General features: G+C 35.2%; 1 protein-coding gene across 1 annotated transcript; it reads left to right on the forward strand.

Annotated features, from left to right (window-relative positions):
• On the forward strand, positions 1-26,952 carry LOC102802729 (coiled-coil domain-containing protein 66-like). Its single transcript, XM_085496916.1, has 15 exons — positions 1-166; positions 2,422-2,483; positions 5,190-5,215; positions 5,578-5,872; positions 6,512-6,835; positions 7,628-7,791; positions 8,126-8,318; positions 9,936-10,251; positions 11,791-11,884; positions 12,832-12,993; positions 13,142-13,286; positions 15,874-16,038; positions 17,320-18,077; positions 22,556-22,639; positions 25,293-26,952. The coding sequence occupies exons 1-15, from the start codon at positions 156-158 to the stop codon at positions 25,347-25,349; spliced, it is 2,856 nt and encodes a 951-aa protein (XP_085353042.1). The 5' UTR covers positions 1-155; the 3' UTR covers positions 25,350-26,952.
• Positions 26,953-27,983: the final 1,031 nt, after the last annotated feature.

The raw sequence follows: 27,983 nt of genomic DNA on the forward strand, positions 1-27,983 counted from the left end.
GACCCCATGAGTAATAACAGATTCCTGACAACGAACTGTGGAGTAGTATACCACCGTAAAGACCAAAGAAAACTTGTGATTGTGATCAATTTACGTGTATAGTGATATATTAATCTCGTTCATCTGTTAAGTAAGAATGTCCCCGTAAATGAAAGATGAATATTGGGTAAGTAAGATTATGGATTTGGCTTAAAATATTGCCGTCAATTTTGACCCCGGTCGTCGTTGCGCTGTCTGATTCGTACGCAGAGGTGAACGATCCTAATGTGTTTTTGTTTATAACAGTTTTAGCAATCGGCTTGACTATAGAGCCTTTTAGGCAGGATGCTTTGAATTATCAAATTTAAATACCGTGATAAACCGATGCGACTGCAAACAAATCAGGCGTCGATGTTCCGTACGTGCTGTAACACGAATTCGTAGAAATCGCTAGATTCAATGTCGATTTCGACTTGTTTTCACACGCCTTACGAGTCGGAATACAATCACTGAGTTTAAAAAACATAATATCATAACTGTCGTCGAGCGTTTCAAGGGTTATCCTGAACACTGTCTAGCTGGCCGACGTGTACCTTTACAAGTGATGGACGTGCTGACCACAGCCAACATGTTGGACAATCTGTTGCATAATGTTGACAATGTCGGCTGTGCCAGAGTTTCTACTGCGTGAGTACCGGTATCATTGATTCACAACGCTGTGGTTGCAGGTCCACAGCTTCCGATAATTGTGTTTTATGATATGTAAACATGATTTTAAAACATTCTATTGTTTGCTCATGTTATTGCATTGCATGTAATACAAATTAAACTACATAGTAGTGGAGTTTTATAGTTGCATTGTCGACTATAGTTTATTTGAAGTATTTGACATATGCTTGTATATAAATCATTATACATCTGTCATTGTATCACTGTATCTTGCGATATTGTACAGGGTTTCTGCACCCTACCATAATTGTCACTATTTTGCTCAGTTCTGAGCATCCTATACCAAGTGATTGGATTGGAAAAATGTATAATAATGTTACAAGTATTAGGAGAATACCGCAAAGTATGCACTCAGGCAGTAATAGCTTGCATCCCCCTTTTTAGTGCATCTGTTGATACTCTTGTTGTAATACTTTGCATCAGTATACGCACAATAACCTCGTAATATTTTTTAATGTTGTACCAAATGCAACAGTATTCACAAGATATCAGCATCAAAAGCTTCATGCCAACAATCACAAATTACCGAGCATTGCTATAGATTCTTTTGCAAGTTTTCTATATCTTGGGGCATCATCAAGTCACTGATTATACAACTCGATATTTTCTGATCACTGATTTGAAAATGATCTTATCTCAGAATCAAAATACTAGATACGTTCATGCACAGCTCCTTAGCACGGGCTAAGGGGTCAAATTCCTGAGCCCGTGCTAAGAAAACGTGCGCGAACGCTTAGCACGGGCTAAGGAATGCTAAGTACGGGTTAAATCTGATCCGAAATTAACACGCGGTCTAGACCCTTAGCACGGGCTAACGAAGTCTGCGCGAACGCTTAGCCCAGGGCTAAGCGCCCTCTGCGGCGACCTTTGGGTGTGAAAAATATGCACATGATCAAATACGTCCAACTTTCTCATTCCAAAAGTTAACAGAACTGAAGTTTTCGAGGAATGTTGCATTGTCCCATGTTCGTATAACGACTCTATTCCACCAGTCATTACTCTGCGCTCGGTTCCACACTGATCGGGTCGCTGTAGTAGAGCATGGTACCTCCATGAGTAGAGCGTGCAGCAGCTCCAATTGTAGACAAAATAAATTTGGTTCGCTGTCTACGACAGGCATTAATAAAACTCTGTATTCTGTTACGCCGTTGTATACTGTTTCTGTGCATCCAAATAAGTTTGGTCCGTCTTCTCTCGCGTTCCCGTGCACGGCGCTTCACCAAAGGTCACCGTCTAATGGCGCCCCTTAGCCCGTGCTAACGACTGGCCCTCCCTGTGCGTGGACGCAATTGTGTCTAGCCGAAATGCAAATATGCTAGATAAGCCTTAATCAGCTTAAATCTTAGCCCGTACTTTGTGTAACGTGAACACAACTACTATGGGAATCAGTTCCCATTGTTCCCTGTACAACCCTTTAGTATTTCATAGTGCCACATGTATCTTGTGTTTCATTTACTTGTGTTGCAACTGTGCCTGAGCAAACTTTGAACATACAACATGTAATATACTTATGGTAGTCATGTTTAGCACACACTCAAAGCACAGTTCAAAACAGCAATGTATGACACAATCTAGTGAAGTTAGTGAAGAAAATAATAACTTTGATAAATGTCAGGTTTCGATCAGGATAGCTTATCAATGCCTTATATTTTAAAGAGCAAAATTTCATTGACAATACAATTTAACAATTTTATTATTTTCACTGTGTTACAGAGAAGGTCTACGTATTGCCGCACTGGCAAAGCAGGGTTCGGCTGGTGTCTACCTGTTAGGAAGTAAGTAATTTCTTGTTTTATCTCTGTATTCGTAATGTGGTAAATACATGTATTGGAATACACAAATTCTATAAGGTGATTGATGCCTGGATTTAAACATACCGGGTAATACTGTAGAGGTATTTAATTTCTCTATTTTCAGCATATTCACCGGGTTTTAAATTGATGAATTCTCAAGTAGAACAAAAAAGTTTGATATGTTCATATGAATTAGTAACGACTAGTAAATTAGTAACGACTTTGCCCTATTAGGTTTTTTGGTTTAGTTTTAGTGTTTGAAAAAGCTTCCAAAATGAAAGTAAAAACTTGTCAGGGATTACATTGTTGTGTAAGAATCCATGATTAAACCTCTATAGTCATTGCACTGTGTTGTGTTCCAATATTTGTCCCATGTTGCATATACATCTGGCAAAGGCAATTCTGTAACTCAAAAACTTATAAATTGAATGTGGTTGTAGAATAGGGCTAATATGCTCTACAATTTAGTATTTCTTCTTGGTAAAATATTAATGATATATTCTTTCAAATCATACTGAGACTTAACCTTTGCAATAAATGAACCTATAACCTTACCCTAATTTCTCTCCCAGAACTGTTTATAATCGTAACCCTTATCGCAATTGTGCAATTACAAATTACTATCTTATTCTGCACAAAGTTCATAAAATGATACCAAATGGTATTTGTGCGTGTAATCAGAGTTCATTTTATCTTTTGTCTTGTGGTATGCTGAATTGTAGCGAGATATTTCTTCATTCAACCCATAGACCTTAGAAAACAAGGTCTATGATTCAACCAAGTCGCTTACCCCCCTTTTTTTTTATTCACCACTCCCATCATTGTTATCATGTACAGTGTTCATTTGTTTAAATTTAGTGACAACAAAAAAAGTTAATCTTCCTATTGTCACATTGCTATTTGCATATGCATAGCCCACATGTCCCAACATTTGATCACAGTCCCTCAACACCATGAGACGATGATTTGACCTTACATTCTGTATCGTAAACACTTTTGATCAGTATTACAAAACTTGCCAAAAACGCAGCTAATACCGCTTTTATAAAATGTTTGTCTATTCACACAATGTGGTAGCAATATATTTCAGTGCAAAGGTACTGTAAAATGACTAATTTTCACTGGGTTTAAATTTCACTGATTTACCATTTCAGGCATATTCAGTGGGTTTTAAATTCACGGTTTCGTCATTTAGATAATGTGTTCTATGCTAAATTTTACATATTCACTGTGTTTTAATTTAGCGCATTTCTCCAGTCAGCATAATAAGCTAATAATTTTACCCCCTTTACAGTAATTGACGGTGGAAATTTTCAATCAAAAGTCGACAGGTTTATAGAGTTTAGTCTGTCAAATAAAATTTTGTGGTCATCTAAAATGGAGATTGCCTGTCTAAAACGACAGGTGGCTGGCAAAACGTAACACAGACCCTATACATGACACCCTGCAATTTACCATTTCAACATATTCTGCAATACTGTGTTTAATTTTGGAGAGCAGCAAGCACGTTTTTTAAAGCTTCTGAAAATAATAATAGAAATTGCCTTGGCTAGCATCAAGGACTGAATATTAAAATTTATGCGTGACCTTTAAACGCCCAAGTACATTACTGGACAAGCATGGTACCAGCTGAATGGTTCATCTACTCAAGGTTGTGATTTCATGCGAACCTTTATGAGGTGTTAATTTCGACCATTGCTTGTAATATCATTATGATACAAAAATACTTGCACAGCCTGTCCACTTGCCCAGTTTTAAATGCAAAATGATTGTTTCCATGGTAATCACTGTATGTTTACTAAATATATCATGCATTTACCCTTATATTTGACATTTATGATACCAATTTAATTTTAATAATGCTTTCAATTATTATCTATTCACACCTCGGTGACTAGTATATCCTGCTAGAGGTTCAGTAATAACCTAAAAGTCAGAATTGGTATAATACAAGGCTTTTTTATTATAATGGCCATGCACAGGTGTCCATAAGTAGTGAAACTTTGCATTTTGTTCACCAGTGTAAATAACACACTGCTTGACGTGTTGAAATCTGGAGTTACAAATGAGAGACACTACATACCAACAGTTCACTAGAAATGGTGAGCGATGTTAGATTATGATATCCAGTTTTAGTTATTTATTTGAACAACCAACAGGTGTAAAGTCCCAATTTTACAAAAAAACATACAAAACAAAAATGGGCATTAACACATGCAATAATATACTAAAATAAAACATATCACTACTTATGTATGAATATACTTGATACCCTTTTTGATAGTACTAAATCTGTGCAGTACATCATGATCAATACTAGTGCAATGTTTAAGAAACTTATTATATCTAGAAAATTTGTGAGTGATTTTGCATATTTATTTTGGAGAATGGTACATACAAAATACTTATTTAATAGGTTCAATATCCCCAAAAATACTTTCGCGTTTGTCAAATCCCACACAATGTTTGTCCCCACTATGATGCTATGACCTCTGTTTGTCCTGTCTTTATGTTCGATTTCACGCATAACGCATGATCTAGCAGTGAATGTCTACTGTACATTGCCATTGTGTATTGAGGTGATGCAAGGGAGTATAGTTTTAATACAGCATAATAAATGTTAAATACATAGATAACATTTTTACATTTTTCAATACTAATTAGTAATTTATAATATTATTTTAACAGATCCTGACCCAGTAAAGAAGAAAAAGGTAGGATATTTATACGAATATTCAGATATATAGTTTATATTCCAAAGCAATGAAATGTTTAGATTTCTGTTCCCAGCAATAAATTTATCAGTCACATTCGATGAATTTGCTGATGCATTTGAACAACTTGATTTCTTGAAAGTCTGTTAAAATTTCTGTAAAAAACAAATCAAATTTCAAATCTGTGTTTCCCCTCTTTAGTTCTTGTTTATCTATAACATTTTGTACTACCGCAATCTATCACATACATTGGAGTTGTTGCTTGAAACTGGAAAACTTGAAATTTCTTGACTAACGCTTTGAGTGATATTTCTTTTGATACTACCATTAAATTAAAAATTTTTTTTTTTATCTGATCTCAGTTCAGTTACAAAAAGAAAGCTCAAAAGTATCCACTGAGAAGACCAGGAACACAACTTCAAAAAGCAGCAACACAGGACGAAAACAATGAGAATGAATCGCAAGTGAAGAAAAAACCCTCAGTAGATTTCATCAAGAGAAATACTGTTGCCGTTAAAAATACTGGTGGTCCTGGAAAACAGAAGTCTAGAACAAAATTGGATAATGGTAAAAAAAAAGGAGATAGCGATATGGTAACAATGACACAGAAACAGTTGAATGCTTTGTTGGCTGCTATTGGTACAAATATTGCAGTTGGTGAGTGAATTGTCCATAAGTATTACTCCACATGAACGGACTATTTTACTATGAATTCATCTTATAAACACAGTGGTTCTGAAATGTGTCTTCAGACACAAATTTGACCTCGATATGTTATGCCTAGAATATAATATATCCAGGTTTCTGCCAAGAAAATAATATATTCAGGTTTCTGGTTCATAAAAATATAAATAATCAGGTTTTTGGTGCAGATATCAATATATTCACGTTTCTGGTTCTGATTTTCAGGTTTTCGTCAGAATTTCAGAGAAGAAACAAAACTAAAGGAACTTACAATTTTGAAAAAAAAATAACATTTTAAAATTGTTTTCAAAAACAAATTGACCAAAAAGAAAACAATGAAAACCTTTTTTTTTAAATTTTGTCCGGGCTTAGGGGTTGCATATGGTGCTGATAGTTGTCATTATGTTAAAAGAGTAATGTGGATAACTTTGAATATTGCATACTCATTAAGACGCAAGATTCGTTCAAATCAAAAACCCCAAATAATATTCTTTTGATGAAAAGGTGAATTGCACAAATGTACAACTACGAATATGTACTGTTACTTCGACACACCTTTTATAATAAACGAATCCTGAATTCTTTGTGACAATCACCTTGATCATATTTCAGAGAGTGGAGAGGTTAAACTGACTGCAGAAAAGGAAAAATCCATCGTTTCAGAGAAATCTTCCGAAGCATTGAAGCAGAAGGAAGAAGTTTCCCTTGAAGAGAATTTACTTAACAGGGAAGAAGTGAAGGTGAAATCGCCAATGAGGGAACAGGCAGAAACAGAAGATGTTCCGAGAAGCCAGAATGAGAAAGCGACGCGTCAGATTGCAGGCGAGAATGATTACGCAACAGGTATGGGTAATATCGGCAGCATAATAGGAACAACAGGGTACAATGATAGAAGTTTAGCTGAGATGAAACGACTTCAGTGGAAGCAGGAATTAGGTAAGAATTCCACTCCAATGACTTCTTCACTGTTTTTCTCTGAGAAGACGGTCATTATACATTGTATACAGTTATGGAGTTTGATACATTTTTACAATGACACAGAAAATTTTCTTTTATTTTTGTATTCTATTCAAATATAGGGGAAAAACATTTTTTTTTTCTTTGTGCTATTTAAAAATACCGGTAGTTTGCAATACACTCAACATGCATGGTAAATTATTATCTGATGTGAAATGCTTCCGCATTTTCTTTCAAGAGTTCATGACATGAAAACTGTAAGAACCTTACTCAAAATATAGATTACATCATTTCCTGAAAACATAAAGACTTTCTATCATTTTGCATAGATTCATGGAGTTATACCGGTGCATAAGAGGATGAAGTAAATTCTTCCAATTTTGTTTGTGGTATCATCCTAATGTGTGTACCTAAGTAAAACTGTATCAAATATTATAAGACCATATCACGACAATGCTGTAGTTTGATAAAAAGAAATTGATATACTGTAGAATACTTTATTACCCCTTGGAATTTATTTTCGCTATTTTCGCTGAAGGGATGATTCCGTAAAAATAAAATCCAGCGAATATACTTTTTTTCCTATATTTCACATTAAACTTATCAAAAATCAGTGAAAATAAAATCCATACAAAACACTCAAAAAGTCTATTCAGCGAAAATTAGGTCCAGCTAAGTATTTTACAGTATACTAAATTGGTTTACCAGTATAGAGCTAATTGTTTGAAATGATTAAAATTGGTCTTTATTGTTTTTTTCTGTTCTTTGCAGATGATCAGGTGGCTTTAAAGAAGAAACATGAAGGTGAGAAGAGAAATTTGAGGAAGTCACAAGATGCAGAATTACAGAGGTCTATGAATGAGTGGTTTCCATTTGGACGGTCCGGTGGTGGTGCTCCCAATGAGGTCCACTCAGTGGTTGCACCTGAAAATCAGGTAATTGCAGTAATTTTAAACTTACAAGACACTGTAATTTTATCTTTGGTTGCTGATTGATTTTTTTAATTTGACACATTTTGCATGTCAGGGATCCCGCAAAAATTTATAGAAGTGAAAATTTCATCGGTATCTTTGAGACAGTGAGTCACAGTGACCTTTGTAGCAGTGAACAATTTCATTGAGGTTTTTAAGACAGCAAATCACAGTGAAAGATTATATTGATGCAAATTGAATTTACAATGAGTATGTGTACACTCATGTTACAATGCTGTAATGTTTTTACTGCGATCTAGATGATTAATTATAATAACGACAACACTTTACATTTCAGCACAATCAATCCAGACAAACTAGAGCACCTGCTGCATATCAAAGTCTGTCGCCCCCTAGAGCTCAGTACACTCAGGAGCCAGCGGTGCCAGCCGCCATGAGAAGTTCCTTTGTACTCGGTGAGATCTCACCCAGAGAGCATCAACACAGCGCTGTGAAAAGAGAAGAAAAGCAACAATGGCTGCAAGAATTAGGTACTTTTATAAGTATTTCATGATTTTGATAGTAAGAGGGCAGTCACAGAGACTACAAATATTCAAAGATGTTTGTGATTCCCTTCATTAACGGTATTCAACCATTCATTAAATAAGGGTGAAAAATTTATCACAAGTTACATAATTATTGATTCAGATTTTGATTAAATTTTTTGAATTCTTTCCCTCTTTTTTTGAGAAAAACTATCGAAAAAATTACAATTTCCATAAGAATCCATGTATAGAGCATTATTTCATATTTTCACCATATGTAGTTGAGATATGCTGAGAATTTTTTACTCTGGAAACAAGTGGTAAATATCTCAAAAATAAAAAAATGTATGACCTGTGTCTTGTGCATAAAGTAGTTTAGTGATCGTATATTTTTGGTTTTGAGAACAACAGCATAATATACAACCATATTGCAGAATTCAATAAGATTTGTTTTAATGGTATTCATCCTTGATGATAACCCTAATAAATGCTGACTTGTGAATTGTGTAATTCAAAGAAATGTGTCCCATGAAATTTACAACCCTAGCATTTTCAAAGTTTATCCTTTTCACCACCAGTGAATAATTTCACAAAATAGTTTTGGACTAAAATAGTCAAATTTTTTGAGTAAAAACTGAAAATTTACTCAAATTTTAATTTTTTTGTGAGGAAGTCTGGTGGTGAAAATGTTAATGGAACTTCATGTACTGCAGGAAACATTTTCACTGTGTTTAATTTTAGTGAATTTGATGTTGCAGGGATATTTATACTGATCAAAACTTGCATATTGCATTGTTATGTTATTTTTTGCTTTTACTACAAAAAATCCCATCATGCATTGCTGTTGGAACTTTGCCTTAGATGCAAGCTAATCACAACTAACCTAGAAAATATGTAATATTCAAATTTCATTGAGTGAAATAGTCAAAAGGGGAGACTTAATGTCTATACAGAAAACAACTCAAGAGTCCCATATACAGACTAAACCTTAATAAAAAGCACTTTGCATTGAATATTAATTTCGTAATATAGGCAACAGAGAATTCTGCATGTGGATTTGTTGACCCCCTAAGATGCCGAAAACTTACAAGCATATCCACAGAACTGCTTGGTGTTGTTTAGCTATGTGGATAATGTGGATATTTGATGAATTCGTAGCATTTACATTTATTACCGTACACATGCCAACAATACAACTTTAATGCACAGATCTGATTACTTTTTGGTTGAAATCCAAATTATTTTTTGATTACTTTTTGATTGAAATCCAAATTATTTTTTGATTACTTTTTGGTTGAAATTAGCCAATTTTTAGCTTTTGCACAAATATCTCCAGTACCACTCGTCACATTTTATTGAAACTGCCAGCACATAGTTACTCATAATATGCTCAACTAATTATATTATCGTTGAAATTTGTGCATACTAATCACCTAAATTACATAAATTAGCCAATTTTCAGCTCTTTCTCAGATATCTAACAAAACAATACAACAGACCATAAATCTACAATACCCAGTAACGTTTATTCCTTTTGTATTTCTGTTCTGCTAACATGCTTCTTGTTTAATAGGCTAGTTTTAAATTGCTTCCAAATAACCACACGCACGTTGTTTTCTTCAGAAAAACAAAGGCAAGAAATGAGAGAAAGAAAGGAACGAGAAAAACGAGAAGCGATGCAAACTTACCAGGACACATGGGCAGATCAGTTTGACACATTCCGTGGTCAGCCGCAAAATCCAAGATATCAGACTGTTGGAACAAGACCAAAGCAAATTGTTGATGATGCAGCTGTTACGACAACGACGTTTAAAAGTTCAGAACCTAGTTTGCATGGAGACGCTGAATCCAAGTCTAAAAGCGCTCCACAAACAGCAGACCCAATGTCTATGAGAAGTGATTTTTCTCCCGCTAATCCTAATAATGCTAAAAGTGAAGCGTATGTATATTTTTAACAGTATAGCTTTATACTGTGAGACGGGAAATTTTCACGCAATGAAATTTTTGTGTGAAAGCAAATTTCGTCTAATTCACACGTTTTATTATTCGCGTTCTTCTTGCAGATGAATTATTTCAACTTTAACTTTTCATTTATACGTCTTTGCCGTGTACCGATCAGCACTGCAGCAGCGAAAGTAAAATAAATAACCACTGAACGAAATTTTCAGGCATTTTAATTTTAGCACAGAGATTCACCGTCGCGAACCACACAAAAATTAAACTGCACAAATAATTTCCCGTTCTACAGTATTGAATATTGTACATTGGATAAGAATATGCCATTTAAACTACATTACCACTTTTTCAGACAACCTTTCACTGACCCCTGTACACATAAAAGTGGTTTAGATTTTTTCCTATACATGAGAAATCTTCTCAGATTATATCATTGATGGTTTGTCACCGGTCTGGGTTCAGTGCGTGATGAAATGATTGACAGGTTTATTAATACCGTAATCCTCCAATCAGCTTTAAGATCAAAATTAGAGTTAGACTTCATAAACAAACATTTATCTCAATGAGTTATTAGGAACCACACAGATACTGAATTTTTTTACGCTTGCATTTCACATTATTCTTTGTGAATTTTTATGATGGACAGTGTCAAAGGTGCACTAAAGATATTAGAGATCACGATGTTTGTGTAAGTGTTTTGTGAGTCTATCAAATCAGAGACTGCAAACTCAATTTTTTTACAGGCAAGCCTCTACTGGCAAGCTTTTAACAGTTTTCTATGGTTATTAAATTTTTTTATATTTGACCCACATACAATGTAAAAGCAGTCCCTGAATCTTCAGCAATACAACAGCTTGTTTTTTGACGGCATGCTAGCGTTCACTTCTCCGCTATTCACGGCCATCTTGAAAAAATGTATACCAAATCCTGTGATATCTAAATTACACCACTTTGTAATGTCATTGAAATTACAGGTAATCTTAATAGCAAGGAAACCCTTGCAAGGGTCACAAGTCAAAAAATCAAACTAATCAACTAATGTAATGATGTACATTTCTAGTAGCGAAAATTTAACAGTTTTTACAGTATGTTAATGTCTGCATTATTCGTTGTAGTTTTGCAGCTTACCTTGCTGTTTTCATTATCTGTGGTTACACCAGAATGAATGAAATGAAGAATTATTTGTTGCCATCCTGTTAGATTAATTATAGGGTTAATTAAGGTGGTGCAAAGTGTTGAGTATCACACTTAGAATGATTTTCCAGTCAAGAATGAATGAATTTTACTACAACAGGTCATTGCCTTAATACTGGGCGTTGAAGTCTTTGACAAGAGTCATTTGTGGTTACACACTGGTAGTTTTCTTAGGTCAGGTCGGAGCTAGCTTCTATTCCTGAGTTTCTGAGTTGACTCGAGTCATTTACATTAACACACATTGAATGACTTGTGCTGTTGAATGACATATGATGTTTGTGCTATACTAGTAGCTAATATCTAGATTTGAAATACTGTTCTTTCACAGAATTCATGCCCGTGGCCGAGGTACTAACTCACTGATGGATCCTGCCGAGAAGGATAGACTTGATAAAGCTAGACAAAAACAGTTAGAGCATCAGGTAAGTATTTTTATTCATTATAAAATTTCCATAAATGTGTTTGAAAAATTGAGTGAGAAGAATTAAATACAGCAATAGGTGCTAGCATGTCAGTGTGTAAGAAACAAAGAATAATTATTAAATCAAGAAATGTATATTGAATATTATGAAGCTCTTAAGACAACAAGAGTAAATTGTAAATGCAAAGTCCAGAAAAAAACAGCAAACAGCTGCATATCATTGTTTCTGCATAGCAACCGTATTGGTGCAGTGCCCTTATACAGTTTTGTATATCGTTTGTAGCAGTCACTGGATCACCATCCTATGAGTTTAATTTAAATTTAATCTGTAATACTTAGAGCGGTTGCAGTTGTAGCACCTCCACTGTGGAAACTATGCCCAATGTATCGTTTCAAAAGTTCAGACTGGAAGATCGCATGCATAGATGGCATGCATACATTGATAAACAAAGGACTATGAGGGCGCTAGGTCACATAAGACTATCTATGACTATGAGGGCGCTATCACAACTGTCACTAAAACTATTTAACACATTTTTTATTTTTTTATTTTTGATTTGATTCTAATGCCCAAAGTAGACTTAAGTCCATTTGTTTAAATACAAAGAATGTTTTCAAAATAATCAGTCTTTGAATGGTGACAGCATGGTGATACATGTTGACATTGGTTGACATGGTAATTGTACTGTCAGTGTAATTTTGGGTAAACGCAGTAGTTGAAGGTACAGGTACTTGTTGAGATGTACATTATGCATAGATTCACCATCATATTTTTGTCTGACTGTCACCAATTTTGTACTTCTATAATATTCTTGAATGTAAAAAAAAATAGTGAAATTACCTTGTAACATGCACTTCCAAAATTCAACTTTGCTGCTATTTGTACGAACATACCAAGAAAACAGCTAGCATGTCAACATACTCATTTTTTCACTCATGTACATTCAGATGGCAATAAAAGCACAGGTGGAAGAGAAACTACGACTGAAGAGAGAGGCTGAGGAGAAAAAGAGGTTGGAAGAGTTGGAAGGAGAAAGAAAACTTGCACAGGAAAGAAAGGAGCTACAACGACAGTATGATATGGAAAGACAGAAACAGAGACAGAAAGAGGTAGAGTTCCTGTAATTTCTCGTCTGTGATAGCTGTACAATGATTTTTGTGATGGGGATTTATTTTCACAGAGCCTTCAGGAGTCGTGCCCCCCCCTCTCCCTCTATTATGTGGAGATAATTATGCAGCATTATTTGTTATTTTATAGGAGGATCTTGAGCGTAAAACAAAAATGTTGATGCAAAGCATGCAGCTTGCACAAGAACAGGCAGCACAAGAGAAGCATGAGCGGAGAATTAAGCACTTGAAGGATGGTGGACATGATGTCAAACATTTACAGAAGAGCTATGATGGTATGTATCATTCTATTTGTTCCTATTCCCTTGTTGGTATAGTATATCAAATATTAATAGGTATTAGACAATAGCACTGGTGCTGTGTGTACTGAATTGAAGACTATGGGATTCATTTTACTTTGGACTATGCTTTTGCAAATTGTTAACTGAACTACTGTAAAACACTTTATTACCGCTTGGAATTTATTTTCGCTATTTTTGCTGAAGGGATGATTCAGTGAAAATAAAACCTTTTTTCTTATATTTCATATTCAACTCCCTTATATTTCATATTCAAAAATCAGTGAAAATTAATTCCATACAAAACATCCAAAAAGTCTTTTCGGCGAAAATTAATTCCAGCTGAAATAAAGTATTTTACAATATTAGAAAATTATCCTAGATTGACAGCAGTGAGTAGATTACTGGGTTTTCTGATCTGTAATTCATATTTTTGACTGTTGATCTGAATCTGTATTTAGAATTGTATGTTGTGCTATGTATGTACAACTGCATGTTGGGTTGCATGTCGAACTGTTTGTTCAGTTGTATGTTGAGCTGGATGTTGAGTTGCATGCCAAACTGTTTGTTCAGTTGTATGCCAAACTGTTTGTTCAGTTGTATGTTATACATGCTTTTTTGTTCCCTTACTTTTTTTGTAGTGATTTTTTTTTTCTTTTACTAATATTTGATTTGTAACCCTTTTCATCCCCTCCGGGGGATGTTGTGTGTTAATAAATAAATAAAGTTAGGATGCATGTCCATGACAATTTGTTTCAAAGATGGCCGAATAACGGCTGTTTTTATTTTTGGCCATATTACTACTACACGGAACACATATTTTGATGTAAATAAACAATCTGTTGTATACGTCACTTGGAACTCAAGTTTCAATGACACGCTCGCGACAACTCTTCCGCTTTAATATGACGAGCACAAAGAGAACTTTAAAAAATTAACGCGGACTGTGTCATTTTCAATGACTTGTTCAGTTGTATGTTGAGCTGCATGTTGAGTTGCATGTCAAACTGTTTGTTCAGTTGTATGTTGAGCTGCATGTTGAGTTGCATGTCGAACTGTTTGTTCAGTTGTATGTTGAGCTGCATGTTGAGTTTCATGCTGAACTGTTTGTTCAGTTGTATGTTGAGCTGCATGTTGAGTTGCATGTCAAACTGTTTGTTCAGTTGTATGTTGAGCTGCATGCTGAACTCTTCGTTCAGTTGTATGTTGAGCTGGATTTTGAGTTGCATGCCAAACTGTTTGTTCAGTTGTATGTTGAGCTGCATGTTGAGTTTCATGCCGAACTGTTTGTTCAGTTGTATGTTGAGCTGGATGTTGAGTTGCATGTCAAACTGTTTGTTCAGTTGTATGTTGAGCTGCATGTTGAGTTTCATACCGAACTGTTTGTTCAGTTGTATGTTGAGCTGCATGTTGAGTTGCATGTCAAACTGTTTGTTCAGTTGTATGTTGAGCTGCATGTTGAGTTGCATGTCAAACTGTTTGTTCAGTTGTATGTTGAGCTGCATGTTGAGTTGCATGTCAAACTGTTTGTTCAGTTGTAAGTAGAGCTGCATGTTGAGTTGCATGTCAAACTGTTTGTTCAGTTGTATGTTGAGCTGCATGTTCAGTTGCATGTCAAACTGTTTGTTCAGTTGTATGTTGAGCTGGATGTTGAGTTGCATGTCAAACTGTTTGTTCAGTTGTATGTTGAGCTGCATGTTGAGTTGCATGTCAAACTGTTTGTTCAGTTGTATGTTGAGCTGCATGTTGAGTTGCATGTCAAACTGTTTGTTCAGTTGTATGTTGAGCTGCATGTTCAGTTGCATGTCAAACTGTTTGTTCAGTTGTATGTTGAGCTGCATGTTGAGTTGCATGTCAAACTGTTTGTTCAGTTGTATGTTGAGCTGGATGTTGAGCTGCATGTTGAGTTTCATGTCGAACTGTTTGTTCAGTTGTATGTTGAGCTGCATGTTGAGTTGCATGTCAAACTGTTTGTTCAGTTGTAAGTAGAGCTGCATGTTGAGTTGCATGTCAAACTGTTTGTTCAGTTGTAAGTAGAGCTGCATGTTGAGTTGCATGTCAAACTGTTTGTTCAGTTGTAAGTAGAGCTGCATGTTGAGTTGCATGTCAAACTGTTTGTTCAGTTGTATGTTGAGCTGCATGTTGAGTTGCATGTCAAACTGTTTGTTCAGTTGTATGTTGAGCTGCATGTTGAGTTGCATGTCAAACTGTTTGTTCAGTTGTAAGTAGAGCTGCATGTTGAGTTGCATGTCAAACTGTTTGTTCAGTTGTATGTTGAGCTGCAGGTTGAGTTGCATGTCAAACTGTTTGTTCAGTTGTAAGTAGAGCTGCATGTTGAGTTGCATGTCAAACTGTTTGTTCAGCTGTATGTTGAGCTGCATGTTGAGTTGCATGTCAAACTGTTTGTTCAGTTGTATGTTGAGCTGCATGTTGAGTTGCATGTCAAACTGTTTGTTCAGTTGTAAATAGAGCTGTATGTAGTTGCATGTTGAGCTTGTATGTGATATAAAATATGTTTATTTCTTTGTAGTTATATTCTATGTGTACACTAACAACTATAGCTGGTTTCTTTGGTTTTCTTCAGCCAAACCACCTGAAGCAAGCCCAAGAGGCAGATTTTCTCCAGAGAAAGGGTTCACGTCTAATATAAGTAGAGCTGGAGTTCTGGTGGATCCGTCTTTCGCTGTGTCAACAATGCAGGAAGACAGTGCGTTAAAATCTCCGGTCAGAGAACAAGGCATCCAAACAGGTTAGTAAAATACTCTTCATAATTAAATGTTTATCTGATATTATCAGAATGTGTGTACAAAAATTAATGATTGTGAACTTCCTGTTGATACAGGATGCACATACGCTGCCTGGACAGTTGTGTTAGCGAGTGATAATTCTTTGAAACATGTATGCCATTAAATGTCGTCATAGATTCTATTTATGGCTTGATTTCAACACATCCATGACATTGAAGTTGAATCAACCGGATTGATACTGACAACATTGAGAAAATTGACATAGCTGTCAAATCAGTCCAAGACTTCCTCGCCAACATTTTACAGTACTTTTTTCTTATATTCTTCAATATTTCTGGAAATGAACCCTAATTTTGGAGCCAACAGACAAAATTTAAGTCAATTTTCAGTTTTTACTCAAAAAAATTGGCTATTAAGGAAAGTACAGACTATAAACAGGACTATTTTGTGAATTCGTGATGAAAAGAAGGTGGTAAAAATGTTAAATGAACAAAATATAGCATTTGTGGGTGGCCTCTGTGTATTTTTAACTTTTTAATTACGATGATAAACCTTGAATGTCATTGTCCTATTCCTGAATTTCACCATCTTGAATAGCTCCCTCTATGCTAGTTTTTCATGCTTTCCTGTGTTTACGATGAAAGTTATTTAAAAAATTTGGTGATCCGGTTCTTTTCCAAATAAACATCCTGGCCAATATTTTACTAATAATAAGTAGGTTATTATACCATATTCGACTGACTTTAGCGTTCAGTGACCTCAACAAAATTCTCATTTTTAGGGAGTCAGTGCTTAGTCAACCACATCTTCAAACAATTATCACAAAGACAATGTTTGTTCATCATGTGCCAGATTACGTGTCTTTGGTAAAATAAGACATTTTGTTTTGTCATTGATTTCCACAACATACATGTCTTTTATGTAAGCGAGTTCGTTACTAATAGAGCAAATACGGTATCTATATTGTCAAATGATTTCGATTACCGGTATATGCAAAGCATTTTTTCAAATTTTTGGCATTTCAAACTGTTTGGGCACAAAGTCAAACTTAACCCCAAAAATAGAAATTACACAAAAGACGTAATTGGACGCTGATCGGATAGACATGGACACTGAATTGGTAGAATACTGTATGATAAATCAGTTATAACATTTTTCTTATAAATTATTTTCCCACATGTCAAGTTATATAACAAAAGGTTTAGAACATAACATGCTAGTACTATTAAAACTTCCAAAAGTCAAAGTTTGTAAAATTAAAACTTGTTTTCATTTATTTTCAGAGATGCCTGATCTTCCTACAAACTTTGTTCGAGAGGACAGTGCTGGGATAGAGTTTAAAGTGAATAACCAAAAGAAAGAGCAGAAAGACAATAGAACTGTGAAGGAAGATTACAGGGAAAGAAGTCGGAGTCGTGTGAAAGATAAATTTGAGAGGAGAGTCCGATCTCCATCACCCGTGTACGAAGAAATACCACAAAGAAAAAAACACATGAAAATATCTGAAAGGCCACAGTGGGGGAGTACAGCTCCTGGAAAAAAATCTAGAAAAGCGTCTGACAGAGATTTGACGATTGATAGACGCAAGAAAGAAGAACGGTTGCGCAAACGTCAAGAACAATTGTTGATAATGCAAGAAATGAACACAAGACACAGGTTAATGCGAGAAAGAACACCGTCCCCTCCAATTCCTGCTGTGCAAAGCAGAATGCGATCTTACTCACCTGGAAATAGGTCACCTGCCAAACCGATAAGATACGAATCTCCAACTGGTCGGCGTACACGACATCGTTCTTATTCCCCTACTGGACAACACACCAAACAATCTCATGTAAGTACGCCGCCTAATCCAGATCATCCGGCCTCGCCCCCTGTCAAGACGGGTGATTTTGCACCTTTCATGCGAAGTGAAGCGCATCAGTTGATCCCTGACAGTTTACCACCAACTCCCAATGAGCCAAAGCACCGACAAAGATACTCTCAGGACAACCATGAGGAAAGATACCCGAAGAAGCGAGACAAAAGAACAGAGCAAGAAAAGGTGCGTGATTTTTATATCTCATAAAAAAAATGACTGAAAGTTTCTAAAAAAAACGACATCAATAGTATTCCAATGCATAGAAATATGGAAACACAAATCACTTAGAAGTTTGTTGATTGCTGAAAATTCCACATCAGGTTACCTTTTTCTACTGGGTAGTCATGTGCGGTAGTTCCAGTTAAATACTTAACACAAGGATACCACACAACTGTACTGCAAAGATTCAAAATCACAACCATGTGATTGCCAGTCCAGAATGATTACCATAATGCTTGCATAAGTAGTATATCATTATTAAAAACTGTAAACCACTTAGCTAGAACTTTGCATGTCTTTCTTGTACTAAAAATTCAACTTAGGTTTATTAGGCAGAGAGTCACGATGACTCTGGTGAAATTTTGTTGTCATTAAGTCTCTTCTGGTATTGATGCTTAGAAAGAACTCTCGTGTGCTGACGGTGTTGAAGCCATGAAGTACAAATAAGGAATACTGTATTTTCTATATTAGAAGCACATCTCTATTTAATGTAAAGCAATAATTGTATTTATTGCATGCAAAATCATTGAAGTATGCCTTATTTTGGCCACAGACTTGCCTCTGTCTGAGATATTACAGTTATGCATATTACATGACCATATATGGGCATGTGGTTTGCTAGTCATATCTCTTGACAAAAACCCTTATTATAGCACTGGTTGCATGTCATCTGCAGCAGTGCTTCATACATCAGTTATACATATTAATTAAGGTCACATGACCATATATGGTCATATGGCCTCTATTATAGCACTAGTGCATGTCCTAATATCTGTGCTTGAGATATTACACTTATGCAAATTATGGAGGTCACATAGGTAATTAATATGCATGGATTTCAATCCGGAAGTAATCAGATCTGTGGCTTATACCAGAGCACATGTGTGCCAAGTTTCATTGAAATCTGATGAGTGGTTGAGATATTGGTGGAAAAAATTGTTAATATGCAAATTAGGTGATTAATATGCATGGATTTCAATTTGGAAGTAATCAGATCTGTGGCTTATACCAGAGCACATGTGTGCCAAGTTTCATTGAAATCTGATGAGCGGTTGAGATATTAGTGGAAAAAATTGTTAATATGCAAATTAGGTGATTAATATACAAGGATTTCAATCAAAAACTTTAGGTTGCGGCATTGTTTCAGACCATCTATGTATCAAGTTTCATTGAAGTCTGTTAAGTAGTTCTTGAGAAAAAGCGAAAGGGCCTAAATTGGCTAATTAATATGCAAGTTAGGTCATTAATATGCACTAATTTCAACCAAAGACTGATCAGGTCTGCGCATTATCTCAGACCATCTATGCATCAAGTTTTATTGAAATCCGTTGAGGAGTGCTTTCTAAGCAATCTTTATTTCTCATGGTTGCAATAACTCAATTTTAGTACAACTGTCATATTTAATTTTCAAGATATAAATAAAAAGAATTAAATATGTAAGCACAAAAATAAAGACAAGCTTTATTACTTAGGTAGTATGGGAACCAGATATGAATTGTCAAGCATTTTATATTGTCCCAGCAAATTCATGGCTTGTACCGGTATATTTTTCAAGCCAAAAGTTTGCTGAGATATATTGCTATATACTATTTAGGACTTTTATGCTATTCATCTCATATTGTAAAAGAGGCCACGAGTTTAATGCTTTATTCTACTACTATATGACAGTACTATACTAAAGAAATAAAATGTTATTATGCAAGTATTAATACATACCCTAGCATTTCTTTAATTGTATATCGTCATGGAGTCGGGTATTCACCAGTGTGAGTAACACATAACAGTCTAGTATTCATTATGTAGTATAAATAAAAAATTGAGCAAACTTTGACACATATTTTTCACCAAAATTGTTTTCTTGCTGAAACTTGCTAAGATACAATATTTGCACTTATGACCCTTGTTCTTGTAAAATAACATTCAAAAGAATTCCAAAAATAAGGACAGATTTGCCAATTGCAATTGTACCATGTTCAAATTTCACAAATACATTACACATCCTGTTCCATGTATGTACATTCATTTGATTCAATTCAAGATAGTTGGATAGTACTCATTTTTTTTTTAAATTGAGAACCTTAGATTCTTTGACATCATTTTCACCTACCATTTGCCTCAAAATCTGTATACCATAATGCACCATATTTCAAGTTTCGAGAGCATACATTTATTCAGTTTATAATGAGGGTGATACTAATGGTTTGTTGTTGTCCTCGTCATCTTCTTCTTGAAACGTACAAGTCTGATTGGTTTGATAGTTGGTACATATATACCTTAGGTGTACTTTTGGTAAAAAAAAAAGGCTATTTTTGACTGCTTATTGAAAACTAGATGATTGCCTTGATATTTTATAACCAAAACTTTATTTTTCGAATTTTTGTTTCGGTAAAAAAAAAAATATTATGGACATCTTTCTGAAACCACCAGCCTAATTGTTTTGATATTTTCTATATATGAATCACTGTCATTCAGTAGTTATTGTAGATAACTTGAATTTTAGTGATTATTCTTATTATGAAAATGGACTGACTGATTAATTTGATATTCTTAATTCATTATGAATATAAAACAGTGGGGCTATGTCAGCCAATAGGCTGCTTGTTTTGTAATTGTGACTGATGCTATTGATGCATTTCTCAACATTTAAACTGACAACGGATAAATCCTTCATTGAGAAAGACATAATTCATTTCCAAGTGTGCTCGGATTTTCAAGTTGAGGCTTCATTTATGTACAGTTGATTCTTGATAAGGAGATAATAATCATGTGATGTCACGCTTTTGAGATTTCCGTAAGGTGTCGCTGCAACGAAATAGAAAGAGACATGACTGATGAGTATCATCAAGGGATTATAATGAAATTGGTTTGGCATTTATATCGTTTTGAAATGCAAATTAGTTGGTGTCTGTGATCGCATTTTCACAGGATGCATGTATTATGTGGGAAGATGTGATGTACCAGTACGGTGATTCAAATAATACATACATTTTTTGGCACTGTATTCACAATTTCATATTTTATCCATTTGACATTCTTACATTGCTCTCAAAAAGAATAGTTTTAACAAAAATTGGATTTTGCCCAATTTCTCACAATGATATATTGTGCATTATTGAAAATTAAAAAAAGCAAAAAACAATCCAATCTACAATTACGGCAATCCGTTTAATTGATAGGAGTATTGAATATGGTTTTTCTACACGTAATATTTGTTGGCCATGGTTGTAGCGACAAGTTCAGGTTTTCTTGCTATTAACATTTAGGTCACAGTTTTTTCATCTTATTTGCATACTATTGTTTTCTTTCATCTGAAGTTTGATTGAAAGCATTGAAGGATTGGAAGCGAATGAAAAGTTAAATCCATATTATGAGAAATAAAATGTATTTATTTGTGTGTTTTTGATGTTCTTTCTTTGAAATATTAATTTAATATTTTGTTGAAATATTAACACTATCCCTCCGCCACATTTTGATCTATTCAGACTGCCAGTAACAGACATTTGTCTCATTTACACAATTGTAAACTTCCCTGTGTTCAGCTCTGATAAATCTTGGGGTTGCGCTCTAATAGGACTGGGCCCCTGACATGGCTCTGACTGTGTAAACGCATCAGGCCGAAATAATGCCCTCTATCACCTTCTTCAAATTTCGTTCCATTCAAATCATCACATCTCAGGAGTGGATATCATTTTTAATTTATGTGCGATAATTGTAGATGACGGAATTGCACCCCCTCAATCATCAAAATAAGTGTTGTTTGTCTGGAGCAATTGGCACAAATTTTTTGCTGCATTTTTACTTGTCTCCTGCGACATGGAATATAGGTCCTGTCTTGAAGGTGATGCCATCTGGATTCATAACAGATTCTCAAATATTGCGAATATATTGATTCTGAGTCAGAGATTTTGTTTGGTCCCAATCATATAAATGCATTGGAGATAATCTCCTGTTAATTGGTGGGAGGAACAAAAGTTTAACTTCTATAGAATGATATTGTGTAAACCTAGTAATTATTAACTCCTATAAACTAGTGAACTGTGACGATTACTTTTTAGGGCACTATTTACTCGTACAGTCATAGCTGGTTTTGCGCAATTATAACAACAATATATCATTCATTTATCGGAAACCCATTTGAACTCTTTGAAAAAAACATACATAAATAGTGATATATGTATTTTCTTTGTAGTTTCTAATAACAAAAGCTTCTATTAACGATGACACATGGGTGTGTTCATCGGTGGTTGATTATTGCCACTGAGGTCTATATTCAGTCTATATTCTAAATTATGTGTATCAATAGTTTTTACTTGCCATTGAAAGTAATCAAAAAACTCAATTCAATTTCGGTTTTGAAGGATGAATGTACATGACATATTTGTCACTGTCCTAACTTCAAGGATTCTTTTTCTATAACCGATTCATGTTGTATTTCTTTGCAGGACCCACTTTTGAATCCAGAAAGACTGAAAGATTCAGAACTTCGTCAAGAAATGATTTTAAAACAGTTATCTCACCTCAGACAGGTAGGTCCTATGATTTGACATGTGATTGGCCATGTGATTTGACATATATTAGGTCATAATAATAATAATAATTATTATTATTAGGTCATGTGATATGACTACTATTAGGTCATGTGTTTTGACTTCTGGTAGGTCACGCGATTTGACTTCTGGTAGGTCACGCGATTTGACTTCTGGTAGGTCACGCGATTTGACTTCTGGTAGGTCACGCGATTTGACTTCTGGTAGGTCACGCGATTTGACTTCTGGTAGGTCACGCGATTTGACTTCTGGTAGGTCACGCGATTTGACTTCTGGTAGGTCACGCGATTTGACTTCTGGTAGGTCACGCGATTTGACTTCTGGTAGGTCACGCGATTTGACTTCTGGTAGGTCACGCGATTTGACTTCTGGTAGGTCACGCGATTTGACTTCTGGTAGGTCACGCGATTTGACTTCTGGTAAGTCACGCGATTTGACCTCTGGTAGGTCACGCGATTTGACTTCTGGTAGGTCACGCGATTTGACTTCTGGTAGGTCACGCGATTTGCCTTCTGGTAGGTCACGCGATTTGCCTTCTGGTAGGTCACGCGATTTGCCTTCTGGTAGGTCACGCGATATGACTTCTGGTAGGTCATGCGATATGACTTCTGGTAGGTCATGCGATATGACTTCTGGTAGGTCATGCGATATGACTTCTGGTAGGTCATGCGATTTGACTTCTGGTAGGTCATGCGATTGGACATCTGGTAGGTCACGCGATATGACTTCTGGTAGGTCATATCCTTTGACTTCTGGTAGGTCATGTGATTTGACTTCTGGTAGGTCATGTGATTTGACTTCTGGTAGGTCATGTGATTTGACTTCTGGTAGGTCATGTGATTTGACTTCTGGTAGGTCATGTGATTTGACTTCTGGTAGGTCATGTGATTTGACTTCTGGTAGGTCATGTGATTGGACATCTGGTAGGTCATGTGATTTGACATCTATTAGGTCATGTGATTTGACATCTATTAGGTCATGTGATTTGACTTCTGGTAGGTCATGTGATTTGACTTCTGGTAGGTCATGTGATTTGACTTCTGGTAGGTCATGTGATTTGACTTCTGGTAGGTCATGTGATTTGACTTCTGGTAGGTCATGTGATTTGACTTCTGGTAGGTCATGTGATTTGACTTCTGGTAGGTCATGTGATTTGACTTCTGGTAGGTCATGTGATTTGACTTCTGGTAGGTCATGTGATTTGACTTCTGGTAGGTCATGTGATTTGACTTCTGGTAGGTCATGTGATTTGACTTCTGGTAGGTCATGTGATATGACTTCTGGTAGGTCATATCCTTTGACTTCTGGTAGGTCATATCCTTTGACTTCTGGTAGGTCACGCGATTTGACTTCTGGTAGGTCACACGATTTGACTTCTGGTAGGTCACGCGATTTGACTTCTGGTAGGTCACGCGATTTGACTTCTGGTAGGTCACGTGATTTGACTTCTGGTAGGTCACGCGATATGACTTCTGGTAGGTCATGCGATATGACTTCTGGTAGGTCATGCGATTTGACTTGTGGTAGGTCATGCGATTTGACTTCTGGTAGGTCATGCGATTTGACTTCTGGTAGGTCATGCGATTTGACTTCTGGTAGGTCACGCGATTTGCTTCTGGGAGGTCACGCGATTTGACTTCTGGTAGGTCATGTGCTTGGTTGTTATCATATTAGATAACAGTTTTAATCCAAGTTGTTCTGTAACTAAACAGGATTGTATGTCTTGTGTAATACTCCTGGATACAATTTCTAACTGTATTGTGAAACCTATACATCTTGAAAACAATTCCATCTTGAGTACAATGCTTGCCATAAAAAAGTTTATTTTAAGATTAGGTCTAAAATGCTTGGCTGCAGTGTCAGTCCTCATTACAATTTAAATAACCCACTGCTGGAGAGACTGTAAGGAGATTATTCAGACTTCATTATTAGCAGAATTCGATACTGGAGAAGGAAACTTTCTATGGTTATCTATGCATAATTTGCTAGATTAAAATTTAGTACATTCAACTATTAGAGAAATAAGCCAAAATAGAATCCAGATAAAATAAAATCTGTATTAGAAGCCGCAGTTTCTATTAAAATGGTACAATGCAATGGAGGGGATTCGGCTTCTATTCTACACGTATTAGGAATTACGAATTTTTGATTCTCAATTGTTCAAGAAAGAATGTGGGCAGCTGGTGAATTGCATTAGGGATGCAGCTTCTAATACAGATTTTCCAGGTAATAATAATTATATAATGTATTGCCTGGAGCTATGTTTTTATGAATTCAATAAAACTAGAAATCATGACGTCAGAATTCTGTATAGGGCAGTTGTCATTCTTAAATCTTGCAAGAATAATGCAAATCTCTGTGAAAATCTCTTAAAAGCATGTCTAGAAAAGTGACAGGAAATGTCTATATCTACCATGGATTGCTATAGGCACTTGTGACACTAAATATCCAAGTTCGTAAAAGGGCCACTTTTAAAACCTTGGATTTAAGATCAGAATTCAGTTAATATGAAAGAATATGGTGAACCATAACCTGTGTACATCCGTTCATTGATGAGATTGCATGATGTTTTGCTTTTTTTTTTAAAAAAAGGCATGATCTCTTATTTTTTGTATCTTAATTTCTTCTCCAGGGCTTAATACTTAAACAACGTGAAATGGAAGTGGGAATGACACCGCTGATCCACTAGGTGCCTGGATGGCTCAAATTTATGCATACTCGCTGTAACAAATGTTATGTAACCAATCTTCTGAAGTAGCTTTTAATGAGGTCCATCCTGAAATGGATTACCATTCATGCATGGTACGGTCTATACTCCCTGTACTTATTTCAGTTTGCAGAGATTGAATTACTTGATGGAAAATTAAACAAGGGTAATCACTGTTTTATGGTATAGCAAGAATTTCAATGTAAAAACAGGAGGATACGTTAGGATTCAAAAAGCCTGAAAGTATTTTTGAGCTTTACCACACTTAATAATGTGCTTATTCACATTCAATGATTTTATAAAGTAAGGATATCTCAACGCTCTATTTTTTTCTGAAAAATCGGCATTGAAATATGAATAAAATATTTTAAAGTTCAAAGTCAAATTATTTGAGTTTTGCGACAGGCGTTAGATATGCACCTTTACTGTAATACGCAAGATCTCGCAGTAAGCAGAAGATCACTAATTGGTGAGCTTTGTTGAAGACCTGAGTACCTGTAATGTAAATATGTCTTCCTTTGCTTGACACAAATACAAGCAAACTATGTAAATACAGGACATTCATGTTGTCATGGTTTTGAGTGATCCCATTTTCTTGAAGCTTCACAATTTGTTATCACATCCTGCGTGTGAATTGTATATCGATTAGATATGTACCTCCTAGAGGGAGATAGAGCAGAAGTTCCCATTACAAATGTGAGATTCTGGTTAAACAAAATTATAGACAATTTTTCAATCATCAATCACTTGTGTAAAGAATAAGACGTGATTGTATTGAGATAAAGACACAGGTAATGTTTTTATGTCATCTTGAAACAAAATCCCATTGGGAGAAAATTTATTGGTCCCTCCCTTAAATTAGCATATCATTTGCAAATAGCATACTAATTACCTGATTACTCACCTGCTTATTGTAAACAGACATTGATATTCTATGTGAGCACGGGACAGTCAGATCTTGCTGCAATTAAACCTGGTCGGTGACCTCGGTAAATCTTATTGCGTAAATTCATAGTGAGGTCATTGACAAAACTCCTTGTTTATATCCATTATAAAGATTGTATTTATTATATATCCGTTACATACACTTTTTTTTTTTAACCCAAGGTTGTTATTTTAATGTCTGCATTAGTCAGGCTGTATCATCGCTTAAAACGTCCATAAATCGTTATTTCTTGATAAATGTGCACATATTGAATTGCTGATTTGTACCCAACAACTACTATAATTTCATGCCATTCATTATATTTTTGTTTCATTCCTGATCAATATAATTTATATTCTGATCAATATTTTATTTTAATTGATAATTGCCATAATTTTACAAGTGACTCGTACTTAGTAATGTTGTCATAGAAACCACTGTATTCTTTTTATGTACATTTTTATTTGGCTGCGTTGGCTTTTTATTGGAAACACCCACTCTTTTTTTTTGTGTGAACAAATGGTGTATCATTTTATATATAAGCAATGACTGAGTTTAATGTACCGGTAATCCCATCCATTTGATTTTTTATGTAAATATTGTGATTTTTTTAAAACTATACGAGTATCAAAAAATAATAAAAAATATTTCTATACTGCAGTAAGTTCATATCATTATTTTGTGTTTATGTATTGGTGAGTGGCATGGTGAAGGGATTGAAAGATGACCTTCTAAGGCATGAAAGAGACTCCATTGTGATAAGTCCATTGTTTTTCCCCCCAAGAATAATGGACATTTCTGAATGTGCTTGTGTTGATTATATCAGAAATGGCATACCAAAATAAATAGTTATGAATATAATAGTAAATCTTCCAAATGATCTTGTAGGCACTTAGCTTGGGCCAAGTTCAATTTCACTTTCTTTAAACAGGTCCGATTTAGCCCAGTGCTACAACCCCCCCCCCCCCGATTTGTATAGGGAAAAGCGTCTATTCATTCATTCAATTTCTATTCATCAACATGACACGCTGTTGTTTATCAATACGTGTATATCAATATTGTTGTAAAAAAAATGATTTTCTGAAAAATAAGACTAACTTAGTGGTTTTTATAAAAATTACAAATTAGAATTTGTTTAATGTTGAACTCAAATTTCTTTTTAGCTCCGCTGTCAACTTTTTCGAGCGGAGCTTATCATATGAGTGATTGTACGTCGTCGTCCGTGTCAATGTTTTACTTTTTCGACTTCTTCTTGAAAACTACAAGCCTGAATGCTTTGATACTTGGTTTATATGTACCTTGGGTAGACCTCTCTTAGGTTTGTTCATTTCATGTTGATATCTTCAATTCTCTAATTTTGGTGAATATTTTTGTCATTTTTGGTAAAAAGTGATATTTTCGACTTCTTGTTAAAAACCGCAAGTCCGATTGCTTTCATATTACATATATAGGTACTACATGTGGACCTCTCTCAGATTTGTTCATTTTGTGATGATGTCTTCAATTCTCTAATTTTGGTGAATATTTTTGTAATTTTTGGTAAAAAGTGATATTTTCAACTTGTTAAAAACCAATAGTTCAATTGCTTTGATATTACATATATAGATACGGTACTACATGTCGACCTTTCTCAGATTTGTTCATTTCGTGATGATATCTTCGATTCTTTAATTTTGGTGAATATTTTTGTC

Source organism: Saccoglossus kowalevskii, chromosome 3 (assembly GCF_978046115.1).
Source record: "Saccoglossus kowalevskii chromosome 3, keSacKowa6.1, whole genome shotgun sequence".
Taxonomy (NCBI): Eukaryota; Metazoa; Hemichordata; class Enteropneusta; family Harrimaniidae; genus Saccoglossus; species Saccoglossus kowalevskii.